At 39.7% G+C, this 16,500-nt stretch overlaps 1 protein-coding gene across 10 annotated transcripts in view; it reads left to right on the plus strand.

The window, feature by feature from the left end:
• Positions 1 to 16,500, plus strand: part of LOC143182093 (rap guanine nucleotide exchange factor 2) — a 143,080-nt gene that overhangs the window by 121,410 nt on the left and 5,170 nt on the right. For 5 of the 10 annotated variants that reach the window (XM_076382837.1, XM_076382844.1, XM_076382835.1 and 2 more), the window contains 14 exons: positions 2,929 to 3,027; positions 8,748 to 8,960; positions 9,053 to 9,405; positions 9,497 to 9,958; positions 10,046 to 10,338; positions 10,411 to 10,714; positions 10,792 to 11,023; positions 11,096 to 11,400; positions 11,475 to 11,659; positions 11,736 to 11,947; positions 12,028 to 12,259; positions 12,323 to 12,637; positions 13,315 to 13,632; positions 14,822 to 14,938. In XM_076382837.1, the coding sequence (XP_076238952.1) occupies positions 2,929 to 3,027; positions 8,748 to 8,960; positions 9,053 to 9,405; positions 9,497 to 9,958; positions 10,046 to 10,338; positions 10,411 to 10,714; positions 10,792 to 11,023; positions 11,096 to 11,400; positions 11,475 to 11,659; positions 11,736 to 11,947; positions 12,028 to 12,259; positions 12,323 to 12,637; positions 13,315 to 13,632; positions 14,822 to 14,938 (3,640 nt within the window). Of the gene's footprint in view, positions 1 to 2,928; positions 3,028 to 7,382; positions 7,616 to 8,747; positions 8,961 to 9,052; positions 9,406 to 9,496; positions 9,959 to 10,045; positions 10,339 to 10,410; positions 10,715 to 10,791; positions 11,024 to 11,095; positions 11,401 to 11,474; positions 11,660 to 11,735; positions 11,948 to 12,027; positions 12,260 to 12,322; positions 12,638 to 13,314; positions 13,633 to 14,821; positions 14,939 to 16,500 lie in introns of those variants that run through there. The other 5 variants (XM_076382838.1, XM_076382836.1, XM_076382839.1 and 2 more) reach the window with 3 other exon arrangements.

The raw sequence follows: 16,500 nt of genomic DNA on the forward strand, positions 1-16,500 counted from the left end.
TGAAATTTGAGAATAATCCTAGCACAATGAGGAACTGAGTGACTCTTCCAAAGAATGAAAATAATTGTTATATCAATAGATGGGTTAATAAATCTTGCATACAGTGAGACTCTTCGATTAGTTGAGAATTTTCCAATAAAACAGGTTGAAGCATAACCAGCTCTAACAAATTGACGTTGATTGTAGAATTTCTGAGGAAATCCTAATACAATCTGGTTTAGAAACGCTTTTCCAATAAGACGAGCTAAGATAATTATAATATTATTGGTACACGGATAATTGTAGAATATTGTGAAACTTGCGGTGCAGGTAGGAACGAAGTGATTTTGCTAATAAGGCAACTTGAAACGCTGGTAACACTTATAGGTCAATCGTGATTGTAAGGTTCGAAGGAAATCCTAGTACTACAAGGAACAAAAGTATTGTTTTAATAGAATAAGATAAAAGATGATAAAATTAATAGCATTAATAGATTGACGATTACAGATTACAGGTGGAAAGTAGGAAGTCAAAAATAGTGTAATTTCTTTCAAACAAAGAAAACAAAGTGAAAAGATAATGATGGCGATAGAGTGGTGATTATTTCAAGCTATGGTGAAAATTCTGATACAGTGGGAAACAGAGTGATTCGTCTGAACATGCACAAAGTAAATTTGTTAAGCTCTTTGTAGTTAATGGCTGGAACAATCTCTACTATACTTTCACCAGCTGAGTTTTTAATACGATTCTGTGTACTATTCTATTCGTTTTCTACAAATCTGAAAAAATTTGCGAATATAAAAATAATGAAAAATTATCAAATCTTTCATTTTCTGTAGTAGAGAATGATTAATTACTCAACTACTTAGCAATGAACAAATTTTGGATTTTGAGAGTCTCTAATAAAACATGCTTAATATTACAACCTACGTTAACACGTTGACTGCCACCTTAAATTCATTAAAAATTCTATCACTTTGGCAGTGAGTCTTCAAAAAAAAATTCTTAATTATTTTAAATTGCTTTTCCTCTCTTACTAGCTATCTCTCAAATTTTCTATATTACTCTCATTCATAATTCTGTATCTCATTATTATTCCCAATCACATAAAAACTGTCACCCACATACTCGACACGGCAGTCAAGCTGTTAACGAACACCTTCAGTCCATTTCCTCAACGAGCTCAGCATCCGTTTAAAAAGCAGCCTTCCCTGCAACCGCTGCATCGGTTCCCAGGAACCCATCGGGGCTAGCAAAAGAAAGTCTTAATTGAATCGTGACAGTGTCGCTTATTGCATGCACGTTGCGCGAAATAGCCAGCGGAGATAGCAGGAACACCGATTTCGCAATATTCCCGTGAAAGTTGTTTCGCTGATTTCCGACACGCCGAGCATCGTTTTTCGCGACGCGTTTCGCATCGATGGATCGCGCGCGGCGTGCCCAATCGAATCACCGTGTCCCTGGAAATTTCAACTTTCATCCCGAAATTGGCTAAATACTCGCTGCTAACAATCGAGTCGCGAGGGAGCGGCTGCATGAATGGAGAGTATAACTGGCGTATCTACCGGAAGTCCGGCCTACGGGTTCCGGCCCAGCGAGGCACGCTCATCTCGTTGTCTCCTGTGCCGTTTTTTCCTCTGCTTTTTTTTCCTCCTTTTTATCCCCCACCCCCGTCGCGCGCATTATTCGACGACGTCCTCCATCGCTTGTTGACCGAAAAAAGGCACGAGCGACGGAGACGAAAAGTTGACGCAGCTGCTGCAGTCGAGCGCATCCGCAGGTGCAACTGGATTAGATTATCAACACGGTGTCGCTTGCTGGGACGATATAACGTGGGTCCTCGCGTGCACTGGGGTTCGTCGCTTGATACACTGGTGAACGTGTTTGGGAATCCTCTTTGTTAGAATTTTGGAGTTTTGATTAAGTTGATGGACAGGTTTTTGTTAGCCCTTAACTACTATTGTTCGGCTGCGAGATTGCTAGTAATTACTTATTTATTTATGTTTTCCTTGCTTCGTTATAGATGTGTGAAACAAGAACAATTGATTTTGATCTTTTTGTTACTTGTGGCATCACTTGCAGTTTTGTACATTTTGTTGGTCAAGCTTATAGAGACTGTTGTCTGCAGTATTTTCTTTCTATAGTGCTATTCTCTATACTATTTTTCTGTGGTCAGTTTCTGGGTTGGCAATTTATTTCTGTGTTATAGAAGCAATACTGTAATTGTGTTTGGAATTTTAATTATATTGGTCTCGATGAAAGGATACAGGAAACGTTACACAGTATTGGTAAAATAGATTATAAAGGAACACCGTGTTTCTTCTTAACTTTATTAGAGCGATACTCGTGCTCCAGGCTGTTCAATTTTCTACGAAGCCTTCGAAGGAGAAGTTGTTGCACAAATACTATTAAGACTGTTCTATGAAGAATTAAGAAAGAAAGTTCTAATAAAAAATAAGTAACTCATTAATGTATCCAGGTTCAATATTTCTACAATTTTTTCAAACTTTTCCCAAGCTTATAATAGTTACAAAGCATACAGATCCTCCTCGACTAACAATCTAAAATCTATTTAATTATTTAGCGTCATCCAATATATATTAATCTAATTAAAATCAAGACTTTTGGTATATCGACACAGAAACGCATTACCACATTTTTCAATTTTTGGAACAGAAGAAGGACAGAAGGGGGATACTTGAATTAAACATCCAAAGCCTAATCACACATCCTGGGTCCCAATTCTCATATTTTTAAGCTCGAGAAAGGATGTCCACTAAAGTAACTCTCTAAAGGTTAAAGGTTAACGAGAATCGACAACCCTGAGCACAGGATAATAGGAGTTACCGATAAAAAACGATTCACAATGCTACAAACATTTCGAATGTATTACCATCCGAATGAACTTGGAACTTTCATTCCTAAAATCACGTCTTTTTGCTTTTACAGATCGACTATCCGGACGTGCATGGAGCAAGGATGCATCGACCACCGCAGCCCCACCCCATAACCGACCATCGACAGGTCAACCTGGTCTTCGATGACACGGTAAACATCTGTTTTTCAACCTCTTTTCCCTTACATGCAGAAATTCTTCAGTACTCTCGTGCTCATTTTCGCGACGGTTCCTCTTCGATCTAAATTCTTGGGACGACATTGCCATAAACATTTTTATTTCCAAGTTTGATCTGCTGACGAGGGGACTCGTCTTTTAGAGACGAGCACGCATTGTTGATGAGGATTTTTAAAAGGACATAAGTTAAGCTATAAAAAGGAGGACCGAGTGAAGCTATAAAAATAAAAAATTCTATTATAACTATTTATATCCCTATGAAACCAATGGAATGGTATTAGAGAATAATTTAGGAATTATATAATAGAAAAAATATAAAAAATACTCATGTCATCGACATTTTATGGCTTCACGCCTTGCACCGATTCATCGCGATTAAAAGCGAAATGCACTCGTATCAGAGGTAACAGGACAATGATGCATAGCCGTTATCCCGTCGTTAGGTCAGAGCGTGCACTTTTGCTGATCATTTATCTTACGTCACAGAGCTGGTCGTTAGAGGAAGAAAGTCAAGAATCGTCGATCCATGACGCACACACAAAACGCCCACGTGTTTTCGCCGATCACATGTGACCGCGAGAGAAAATAAAAAGGATAACAGGATCACGCTTGCGACCGAACAAGTAGCAAAGTTTCGGAGCAGCCCGAACTGCACTCTCTCATGCATTTGAAATTCTGCCGTCACGTCGTAGAGAAGTTATTATCAGTTCATGAATTTTCTTATTCGCATCGTGTGGACGGAAAATTTCCTTGGAGGAGGGTAAATAACGATCACTGTGAAGGCGAGAAAGGTTCCCTCTACGCTTGGAAAGTGGAACGTAACGCAGAACACGATCTGCATGCGTATGCAGGCGGAGAAAATTGCATTTTTCCACCTGGGATGAATGAACGTTTCCGTTTTTCTGTTTCGATTTTCCCTTTTCGACTCTGTGGCCAGGTTTCAGTTCTTGAAATTCGTGATTATGATTCTCGTGGAACTGTAGTGGAAGCTGAGATAGGTACTTCCTGTGGTCTACTTTATTCACAGATAGTGTTGAAAATTTGAGAAAATATAGAGTGAGTGACACAACTGTGTCATCTGAATTTTCTTGGAAACTATTCGTAGTATAAAAAAATGTTTCAAATGCAAGAAGCATACAGTACAGTAATTAGTTTCTTATACCAAATAACTTTCGTATGGAACAGTTTTTCATACAATAAATAGTTTACAAGAAAATTCAGGTGATACAATTGCGAAACTCACTCTGTATAATTTTCTTAAATTATGAGCTTCAGTAAAAGCAAATTATTAATTAGTAATTCTAGTGTCACTAATCATAGACCCATCGTACACGTTTTTACATTCGAAAACAGAAAGTATTTTCCCAAAACCTGGAGAGAAAATTGAGAAACTCAATTTTTTAATTTTCTCCCGAAAATCTCATCTCAGGTCATTCCTTCGTGGCCCAACTTTACTTCCACATCACAGAAAAATTCCTCAGATAATTAAAAACACTACTTCTAGATGAACCTCGCACCCCTCTTCTTTAAACAAGACCATCCTCAGTTGAAAATTCAGCTTCAGTTGAAACATCGCAAGCAAGTGGCTCAAAATTCCAGAGGAGAGCCGTCCGACTAGGAAATGAAAGCTCAGATAAAGTATCATCTGGGTTTCATCTGAAACAGGAATTTCAGTGGGTAAGCACTCCGGGGAGATGATCTACATTAACGTTCGTCCTAAAGAGTCTCTGGAATGCGCATCGGTCGCGTGCATTAGTATGCCCACTGTCTCTCGTTCTGGAGTAGGAAGAAACTGAATGGGAGAGGCAATTTGGAAAGTCTCTGTGTGAACAGGACAAAAGGAAAAGTGAGGCATGGGCACGACATAACGGGTCGTATAAATCATCTGTCGGGTCGACCAGTGGCCTTTGAGAAGTTACTATCCGCTGTACTGGATGCTTTGAGCAGACCGGTACTCTCATCTCCTTGCATTCTCTTCTCTCATTCTCTCCTCTCTCTCTCTCCTCTCCTCTCTCTGTCTCTTCTCTCCTTCTCTCTCCTTCTCTCGATCGTTTACCGACTGACGATTGACCGACCGTCGACTCCTTAAGCTCGATTCACACGATCGGCCTTCAGCTTAAGGTGTTTCTTGGCCACTATGTTGGTCGAATGGGAGTTTCTTACTAAACCATCACTATTTAGATTTATTGAAAAAAGTTCAATTTTAATATAATGGTTGCAATACGAAAATGGATTCCATTGACTGGTGTTTAGCTACAATTGAGTAGCTTCAATTGGCAGACGAATTTTTAGATAGATCTACGTTTTTCAGTAGCAATTACGAAACAATTATACGGACAGTCCTACTGAAATCAATATATTTGCTTCATCATATTTTAATGTAACTTCATTTCAATTTTGGTAACGTTCTTCAGTATAGTGTCCCTGTTTCAGACGAAAAAATAGTTGAGTAGTTTTCTTTCGATTCTACCATATGTTACGGTACTAAAATACGTCCACTTTTCTTCACAATTTCTCGGTAACTACATGGTAAATTCATTTTATATTTTGCGTAAGGGTTTCTTGTAATCCAAGTTAGTGGTCTTCAGAATTGAAACGAAGTCTTGGACTTTTGCGTTTAGCTAGGAACTACCTTAATGCAAACTCGACGCCTGCAATCAGTCCACCGAGTTTGCGTGGTCAGGTGCTACTAAAGGCATTCAACATAATTACAAAGCATTGCGATCGGGCTCGATGAATTACCGATCGATCCAACGATCGACTGGTCGTCCTTGATTCGATAAATATTCATGGGAAAATTGTATCTACGGTGACTTCTACTAGCTACCTTTCTACTTCAATGCAGTGTGTCTCTCTGTAGTAATTAAACGAATGTTAGTGTGTCGAAAGAGATTTATCTGCGTTATTAAATTGAATTTTAGATGTGGGGAACTGAACATGGCGCGGATGTAGAAAGTCACAGTGTGTGGCCGTGTTAAAAGGTCTTCCTAGTTTCTTGTTTACTATTTCTGGAAATATTAAAACGTGTTGAATAAGTTTACTCGGTTATATTTTTAGAAAATTATCTTAAATGAATTTATTTTCTAGCTATTATTATATTGGATTTTTATGGAGTTATTCTTAGAGCTCCATGCACAAGCTATCTGTAATTGGCGACTTCAATGCCTGGGAAGTAGTAATAGATATCATGAAAATATGTTTATTCATTACTCCCCAAAGTTTTATTGCAAATTGTGAAATTCCATCATTCCCAATGCGCAATTTGACTAAAATTAAACTTAAACTTTCTATTTAAAAAGAAGGAAAAGATAAGAGAAGAAATCTGAAATACGTCCTACTTTTTAAACAAGAAGACTCAGCGCCACAAGTATATATCATAATTACTCAACTTTAAAAAACAAATTCACTACAAGCATAATGAAAACTGCAAACAATTTAATATTACCCTAAAACTCCACTAAGAACTAGCATAAAAAGAATTGTTTCAAAATTAAGTTTTTGTATAAGATCTGATTGCTTTCCCTTCATTTTATTAGAATAAAAATGTTTTTCGAGGCTCCTAAAAATAACAAAAAAGGACTTGGGTCACGTTGGCTCTCAGGTACATCATTTATAACAGAATAGTCAGTAAAGTAAAGAGTTAATTCAATTGATCGCCGAAGTATAACTCAATTGCCTATTCTGCCCAACTATGGAGAAACGCAGTACAGTAGAACCTCAATTAGCTTCCAATATTCAAACCTTTTATAAAATTAAAGGCTGCAAATATTTAGTGTAACAATAATAATCTAGTAAAACGTCAACTAAAATTTATACAGTGTAATAATAGTAGTTTGCTGAAGAAACTAAATCCCGCTATCAAAACCATGCTTCATTTTCAAACTTCGTTCCATTTCAAACAATCTAGTCTCTACTGTATCTATTAAATACATTTTGCTCCTGCTTTCTACGAAATCAAGTCGCAACCTCTTGAAAACTCTCCTAAAAAAACAAAATTTCCAAATTTTCCGCAGCTATGCTTTCTCCATAGTTGGATATCAATCCATAGGGTCGCATAAAATGTTCGACACGTCGCCATAGGGCTTTCCCTGCGCTTCTTTAAGCGTTTTGTCAGCGGCACGACCAGAAGCTACAGGTGGGCCCCCCAACGTGCGCCCCCCCGTTGCGACGGACCTGAAGCTTGCCGCTCGGTCGGGTCACGTGACCCTATGCTTTCGAACGGAATGCCGGTGGCAGGAGGAAGGGTGGGGGAGGGACGAGAGGCAGTCCCATGTCCGCTACTCGGCTAAGCTGACGGCTCGCGACACACGGAACGCAGACCAGACGCGCCACGAGCTTCGTAAACGCATACAAAGAAGGTCACGTCGCGCTGCGTGTGTCGGCGTATGCGCTCGCGGACGAGGAGAGGCGCGGGTCGTGTCGCGGCGGAGTGAACGAGGACGAGAATGTCGCCAGGCAGTGTTTGTTTCTCGCGTCTCTCGTGATCCAACGCGGAAGAGGAGACGAGGACCGAGGCGGTGTGGCACTCGCTAGGACACGATGGACGCCTTCGGCATGTACCAAGTGAGTCTGGACACCGACGACGATCTCCCGCGGTCTCAAAATGGCCTTGGACCTCGGGATCCTGCCTCGACCGTGGCCCGCGACACCGTCGTCGATCGCCCGCGACAGATCGCCGCTGGACGATCGCCCCGCGATGACAGATGTCACGGTGTTTTTGTTTAGGCATATCTGCTCGCTGTTCTTGTCTCTCTTTCTCGCCGTGCGTGGCCCCTTCGGTCGCTCGATGCTGCGCGCGTGATGTCATGTCTGGTAACCTAACCTAACTTAAGAGCGAAGCCTATCCCCATCACGCCCATTCCTGGTACTATTCCGTGAACGAGTGGAGCTCGTGGAACTCCTGTTTTTGTCCTACATGATTCTCGTTCCCGTTTCCTTGCAGCGCACGACGATTGACAGATCGATGTCGATCGCGGAGCCTGATCGTTGCACGTTTTTCTTTTCGGAGGGCTTTTGCTTCTTTTCCGAGGGGGGACTGTGAGAGAGGAGGTGCATCGATGTGTTTCCTTGGACTGCACCTTGCTGTCATTGTTTACTATTATGATTACGTTGCTGGATTGCAGCGAGAATGTCGTTTGGTTGGGGTGGATGGTAATGGAAATTTGGGGAGGGTGGTAGGGATATTAATGGTTAAACGGCGGTATTTTGTTTTTGCATAGCTGTGCTCTGAAGCTAGAGAATTCTAGAGATTATGGTAGAAAATATATGGAGTATCAACCCTTCGAGAAAGGAGCATTTTTAGCTGTAGAAACACTGCTAGTGATAATGAAATTTGTATCATTATTTTACTGCTGTCTTTATTTTGGAGTAAGAGAAAGCTGTTTATTCTATGTTATAAGTGAAAATTTAATAGTATGAAGTGATTACTCCTACCTACAACAATTCTGAGCAAAACCTTCTAATCTAGAAATTATGAACATCACTTATTTAAAAAATTCAGGCTTAGACTTTCTACTTTCAATGTCTGTACTCATTCTATTTACATAATTTACTTACCTACGGTATGTTTAAATTTATATATTTTTACAAGGTAAATATCAATATATGTTGGCTCCAATATAATTCAATAATATGTAATAGAAGCATAGAAAATATATGCATTTTTAACTTGAAAAAATTATGTTTCTCTATCCAGTTTTCTCAAGGCCTGACTGGCAGGCCAGAGCTATACCAAAAGTCCAATAGAAGCAGCCATTCAAGTGACACAAGTTCAGCATACAGTGGTTCGGACACAATGACATCTGTACAGAGCTCGTTGGATGCAGATGCGGATGATGTAGATCTTTCAGGACTTGTTGAATCCATAGTGGATAGCGATGAAGAAGAAGATCTTGCAGAGAGCATGGACGTAAGAATACATATTTTAATTTCTGAATACTTTAATTTTTATATAAGAAGGATAAATCAAAAATAAGACAAATCTATTGTTATTGTTTTTAGAGCTTGACTGTTCGTGATCCAGTCAGAGAATGTCTAGAAAAAGACCCTATGGAAAGGACAGAAGATGATATAGAAACACTCTTAGAATTCACTCAGCAATTAAAGGCCTTCACAAACATGACTCTGGCAGTAAGAAGAGCGCTGTGCGCTGTGATGGTATTTGCCGTTGTTGAACGCGCTGGTATGATAGTGTTAAACGATGGCGAAGAATTGGATAGTTGGAGTGTGCTTATTAATGGTGCTGTGGAAATCGAATACAGTAATGGAGAAATTGAACAATTGCACCTTGGCGACAGTTTTGGAATCTTGCCCACCATGGAAAGACTTTTGCATAGAGGTGTCATGAGGACAAAGTGAGTACTATGTTATTCAGTTTTCCTAATGAAAGTTCCATAATTAAAAAGAGAGATACTTTTTATTGAGACAATACATTACTTTTTTCAGATGCGATGACTGCCAATTTGTATGTGTTACTCAAGCAGATTACTTTAGAATTCAACATCAGGGTGAAGAAAATACGAGGAGGCATGAAGAAAATGGAAGAGTAATTCTGGTAACAGAATTGAGGGGTGCTCTGGATGGAGGAGCTCGCAGGGGTCACGTAGTTATTCGTGGAACTCCTGAGCGTTTAATGTTACAACTTATAGAAGAAAACAGTATTACCGATCCCACTTATATAGAAGACTTCTTATTAACCCATCGAACATTTATCGATAGTCCATTATTAGTTGCGAGTCAATTGTTAGAGTGGTTCGACCAAGCACAAGTTAGAGACAGAGTTGCCCGTGTAGTGCTCCTTTGGGTGAATAACCATTTTACAGATTTTGAAACTGATCCAGCTATGATGGAATTTTTAGAAGCATTTGAAACTGCACTGGAAAGGGAGAAAATGCAGGGACAACAAAGGTATATTGCAGTTTCATATTATATTATTTCGTTCGTGCAATTATCTGAATATTTCGTATTATTCTGAAGTATCTTATTAAATTCCAGATTATTAAATATTGCGTGCGCGGTGAAAGCAAGAACGCGGAACGTAACGCTGGCGAGGCCCAGCAGGGACGAGGTCCTGCATTTTAGTATTTTAGGTGGTTACGAAAGGGGTTTCGGTATCTTCATTTCAAAAGTGGATAAAAAGTCGAAGGCTGAGGATGTTGGTTTGAAACGGGGCGATCAAATTTTAGAAGTGAATGGACAAAGTTTTGAGCACGTCAGTCATGCCAGGGCTCTTGAAATTTTACGAGGATCTACTCATCTCAGCATAACGGTGAAATCGAATTTACTTGGTATGTGGCATCCTTTAGCAATGACAATTATATTTTATATCTCTTTATACGAGTAATAAATTACTGTTGTAGCGTTTAAAGAAATGCTTCAGATGCCAGACGATTCACCGAGGCCGCGAGGAAGAGCAAACAAACCTGAAATTTCGAGAATTCAAACAGATCCACGTGCAAGATTGTCCACACATGTGGATCCAATAACCCCTGTAAACCCATTAAATCCTCTAGTGAGCGGTGTTCCATTATTAATTCCTGATTCTAACGTTTCTCCGTGTAAAGATGCTAAAAAGGAACATAAAGGATTCATGACACTTGGTCCAAAAAGGAGATTACAGAAAGCTCTCATGAAAATGAATATACTGCCAAAGAACACTATTAAGTAAGTTGAAGAAGTTATGCGTGAATTGCTAAGCTTCATATTCTAACCTATAATTTAAATACCATTTCTTTTTATAGCGACGGTGTACACGTCGACGATTCTCTTGCACCTCCCCACACGCCCCCAGGAACAGGACTTTCACAGACCACCACAAATCTTTATCACTCTAAAAGCAATCCTGACCTTACGTCGTTATATTGTTACGATGACTTAAGGGCGCCCGATTACCCCGAGCACGTTTTAAAAGTTTACAAAGCTGATCAAACTTGTAAATATCTTCTTATTCACAAAGAAACAACGGCACATGAGGTGAGCATATAATCCTGGGAAGCAATATTCGTGGATAACGACTGTTATTTCTATGCTAATGTATCGTTTTAGGTGGTAATGCTTGCTCTTCAGGAGTTTGGTATAACCGAGAGCAGTTCGAACTTTTCTTTAGCCGAAGTTAGTGTCGGAGAAGGGGGTATGATTAAACAGCGGAGGTTACCTGATCAGTTGCAAAATCTCGCTGAAAGGATCGGCTTGAGTTCTCGATATTATTTAAAAACTAATGGGATCTCAGAGACGCTCGTTGCAGATGAACAAGCGCCTGAACTCATTCGTGAATCTCAAGTTCACTTCTTGCAGTTAAATGCAGTTGAGGTTGCCATTCAGTTGACCTTGCAGGATTTCAGTATATTTAGGTAACCTAAAAGTTTCCTGGGATTCTTCTTTTGCATTAGAAAGAAAGAAATAAATATTTCGATCTTATTTCTAGGCAAATTGAATCTACGGAATACGTGGACGATTTATTCGAGTTGAAAAGTAGATATGGAGTGCCTATGCTCAGGCAGTTTTCAGAACTAGTCAACAGAGAAATGTTTTGGGTTGTGACAGAAGTTTGTTCTGAGCACAATCTTGTACGGCGTAGTAAAATAATAAAACAATTCATAAAAATAGCTCGTGAGTTTCTCAACTATCGATTATTCAAGATTATTTTATTTTACGTGAGTATCTTACTGTCTTTCTCTGTAAACAGGTCAATGTAAGGAATGCAAGAATTTCAACTCTATGTTTGCAATTGTGTCTGGTTTGGGTCACGGAGCCGTGTCAAGATTACGAGCTTCGTGGGAGAAACTGCCAAGCAAATATCAGAGGCTATTCGGTGATTTACAGGAACTGATGGATCCTAGCCGCAACATGAGCAAATACCGACAATTGGTGGCATCCGAACAAACACAACCTCCTATAGTGAGTCATCTTATTTTCAGTTCAATTTCACTTTAACATCCAATAATTCCGTACTAAATATTTAATGTCTCCTATTGCAGATTCCATTTTATCCTGTAGTAAAGAAAGACTTGACATTCATACATCTCGGTAACGATTCTCGAGTCGAAAATTTGGTAAATTTCGAGAAGCTGAGGATGATCGCGAAGGAAGTAAGAACGCTAACGAACATGTGTTCTTCGCCTTACGATTTATCGATAATGTTGGAAAGAGGCGGTCAGCCACCCAGTTCGGCCATGGTTGCATTAAATCAAATGACCACTGGAAATCAAGGTAACACAATCAAAGTTCGCGAGCAACAAGATCAAAATTATCATGGTTTATTTCTACTAACAGTATTGCGTTGTCCAGGCGGACAAACTGCAACCGTGAAAAGGCGGAAGAAGTCCACTGCAGCGCCGAACCCGAAGAAGATGTTCGAGGAGGCACAGATGGTCAGAAGAGTGAAAGCGTACCTAGCGAACATGAAGGTGGTAACAGATGAAGAGCGATTACATGCTCTGTCTGTAGAATGTGAACCACATGCAGGAGCCGTCACAGTAGCTGCGGCGGTGCCTCTCAGTGCAAGCAGGGGAAGAAGACACCCTTCTCCGACGTTATCAACTACAAGCAGTGCCAGCAGCACCAGTGAAGGTAGAAAGAGTATACAAGGTAAGATTTCTTCTAGCTTTCTATGATCGTAGCTCAAAATTAACAAGGAATATTAGGTTAGACGATTGTTCCCCTCCGATTTTTTCGATTTCACATATGTTGTAGTTTCAAAAAGATTAAGCGACATGTAATAAGAATATTTGGAATATTTTATAAAAATATTGAAGTCTTTTGAATTTTAATGTATGTGTAAAATACAATATATATTTATTAAATGCTCGAATTCTCGCGGATATATGCTCGACGTTATTCCTACCGCTAGCCTACTTCCTACCCAAGTGGCCCACTTGAGTTCTCACGATCCTTCTTCCGTCTTTCACTTGTTGCCCTTCTCTACGTCTACAAAAGCTGAATGGGGCTCAAGTTTCGTGTTCCTGGCAGCTATGTGCTCACAGCCGGCGCCGAGCTGCATTAAATCTTTGAGGGTTAGTTTCACCTTTTTAAACCGAATATCTGAAGATGTAATAGAACACATGTGATTTAGTTTTTGAGTTTTATAACACATGTGATTTAGTTTTTGAGTTTTATAACACATGTGAAATCGAAAAAGAATGGGAGAAAGAGACTTATCTAATGTTTCTTGTAAGTGTAATTTTAGATTTGAAAAGATTGACACTTTGGTTTATTATATTCCTCGAGTTCCATGAGGTACAATAATACACAACACAAATTTTCAGGTACAAAGTTCGGAGCAGCCTCGCCTCAAGCAGTACGAAAGATGTTAGCGCTCTCTGACCCCCACAAAACTCGTCCATACCAACCTAAACACTGTCCACCGCCGCTTCCAGTGCCAGGATTGGCTTTGCATTCCACCGGACTGGAACCTAGTCCCGGTGCACCTAGGAGAGTAGGATCTGGTAGCCGAGTTCCTATGCATGAGAGATCTCATAGCGATACTCCTTCCAGTTTACCACCACCTGTCGACCTCAGCGCTGAAAGTAGTAGTGTGACCAGCCTGAGCAATCTTCAACCATTGAGAAAAACGTTGACCAGTGGTAAGTTGATCGAGTTCAATACGTAAAATGGTTCGAAACGAGATGCTGTCAAGTTAGTTCCAACATACACAAGCACATACATACACATATTCAATACACGTGAATACTCTTTACAGTGTCTCGTTGAAGACTCTGTGTTTTTATTATACATTCTGCTAGCTTTAGATAATGAATTTTTACACATGGTGCTTCTTTTCGTTTTTATTTGAAAATTTTATCTTCTTGCAACACGAATATAGCGGACACATCTCGTGAAGTACCATCGTGTGCACCTTCATTGCTCGTTAATATACACACCATTGGTCAGGTCTCGCAATAAAGATACTTATCATTTTATGCACGCTGCACAGCCGTTTACGCAATTCATAAATGTTCCGTGTTATATTTAGCTTATCTATTTTACACGCATCTTGTACGCCGATTACCGTAGCCCGCGCTTCTTTTCCAATCAATATTATCGTACCAAATATATCACACGGTTCTGATCCCAGGGCGAAGCACATCTGGCTTCAGTTTTTTTAGATCACTCTCCATGGGACATACGGTCGCGTGAACAGCGATCCTCTGCGATTCCACATTATGAGGATTTATTAGTTCAGTCCAGTATTATAGTCACTTCTACTAAAATCACTTTTAAATGACTTAAATAGATTAGTTCTAAATTTGATGAACTAAATAACTAATTCTGGGACACATGTAAATTTGGAATATATTCTTTCGCTCTTTATTTCACAGGAAATGTTATTACTAGGTTGGATGATAAGCTTTTACTCTAAACTGTTTTGTAGAAATAGAGTAAATTCCTTCTAAAAATTGAACAAGGGATGAAAGCTGAATTAATACTCTGCTAACAAATATTTCTACCAAATATTGCTGAACCTAATACACCTAGAATTACTGAGATAAAACCCAACACAGTATCCCGTGCACAAAACTCAATCCGTGCCTTCGTTGTGCCTCACGGGGGAGTCCTATTTACGTCAAACTGCAGAACGCTGTGCAAGCAAAGTTTATCGAGTAGAAAAGTTGCGATGAGATCCTGTAGAAACAGAGAACCAAGTGTATCACGATGTCCTCGCGATGACCTTTAATCTAATTAGATGATTAGCAGTTAGCGGGGGCGCAGCAGGGCGAAACTGGGCTAGAATATCTGTAGTGATAGAAGTGTCTTTTGGGGACGTGTGCGTAGGTTCGGTGACGAGCAGTGACAGTGGTCACAGTACACAGCTGGATAGCCACAGTGGAAGCAGTGTAGAAGCTGGTGGCAGTCCACCGCCACCTCAAAGACGGCACTCCGCGATGCAAGGTACGTAACCATCTAGAGAAAGCAATCAACAACATCCGCAAGCTCGTGCTCATAACACCTGTTTCCCTTTTGCCCGCTCCGTAGACCGTAGACTAGAAGGTAGAGAAAAGAAAGAATCTGGAGTGGTCCAACAATGAATTTCTCTGACGTTGTTCGGCGGAGACTATTCTTGCTAGTCGTGACAAAAGGCGACGTGTAATCTTATGAATGCCCTGATTGAACAGTAACTGTGTGAACACGTTTCGTTGACCAGTTGAGTGTTAATTGAGTCTCTGCTTGTAATCACGTGGTCGTGAACGCTGTTGATATCCCAGAGGATTATTTGTACAGTAGTGTGTGATAATTTTTGGTAGTCGTGAACTGAGAATGATTCACTGGAAGAAGTGTGATATTTGTTGTACAATTCCTAATCGTGCGAGTTTCCTTTGAATAATTACTTTGAGTTTTTCTTTATCTTCCTACTCTTTTTTTATTTTTATTTTTTTTTTTCTGGATTACTAAGTTAGTTTCTCCTCGAATCACTCGCGTCACTCGGGTCTCGATTCTAATTCTAACGTCAAAAATATATACGTATGTCCCATGGCCACTCATCTTCATTCTCTCGTCTATGGTAGATCATATGTTCTGTGGAGTTGCGGACAAGCTCTTTATCCGTCCCCAGTTCTTTATCCATTATCGTTTACTCGAGCGTTGCATACGATAACGTAGGTAAACGTGCTTATAGCCGCTTTTTATCTCGGAATTACAGTTGCTTCAGTACATTTATCGCTTAAAGCTTCTTCACAGAGACTCGCTTCTTTACGCAGGGGCACTTCGTGCGTATGCACATACACGGTACAGGGTGGTTCTAGAAACTGGGTCGAGTTGTAGCTTCTTGTTTTTTTTTTTTCCTTTTGAAGATGGGAAAAATTGATGACGAAACGTTACAATGGTTTGTGAGATTTCTCTCCCTTGACATCACGTTTTATTTTCTTTCTCAAAATTGTTTTGAAATATTTTTTAGTGCATTAACGTTGCTATGCTTACGTTTTGTTGAAATATACAAAGAAACTGTAATTAAGTCTGCTCAGGCAAATTATAAGTCTTCTTAAAGTTAAAATAAAAATAGGAGAAAGCTTTATACTATTCATAATACTAATCCATGATACTTTTGTTTATTCATATTTTGCAAAAATTTGTCAGGATATTTCAAGAAACACTGGCTGCTAAAAGAATTATTGCAACTGTTTTATATAAATTTTTCTATTCTTTTCCTAGGCTGCAAAGAAAGCTTTAACTCATTACAGTTTCTAGATTCAACCCATTTGTGAAAGTTTGATTGAATTCTCGCGATACTCACTCAAGAGCACTTCCTTCTTATTGAGGGATTCGAGTTTGATTCTTGAAAACGAAAAGCAAAAGAGAAATTTCATTATCTATTGAGAAACTGCCAACGTTACACAGTGTAACATTGTACATTTTGTAAAGAAACATATCGTATGTGGCCTGTGTGTGGTGCAGGGTCTGTTTTGAGAGGTGGTGCACCTCCGTTCCCTCACGCGGTAGCAGTGTTACCTCCGCTT

This window comes from Calliopsis andreniformis, chromosome 8 (genome assembly GCF_051401765.1).
Source record: "Calliopsis andreniformis isolate RMS-2024a chromosome 8, iyCalAndr_principal, whole genome shotgun sequence".
Classification (NCBI taxonomy): domain Eukaryota; kingdom Metazoa; phylum Arthropoda; class Insecta; order Hymenoptera; family Andrenidae; genus Calliopsis; species Calliopsis andreniformis.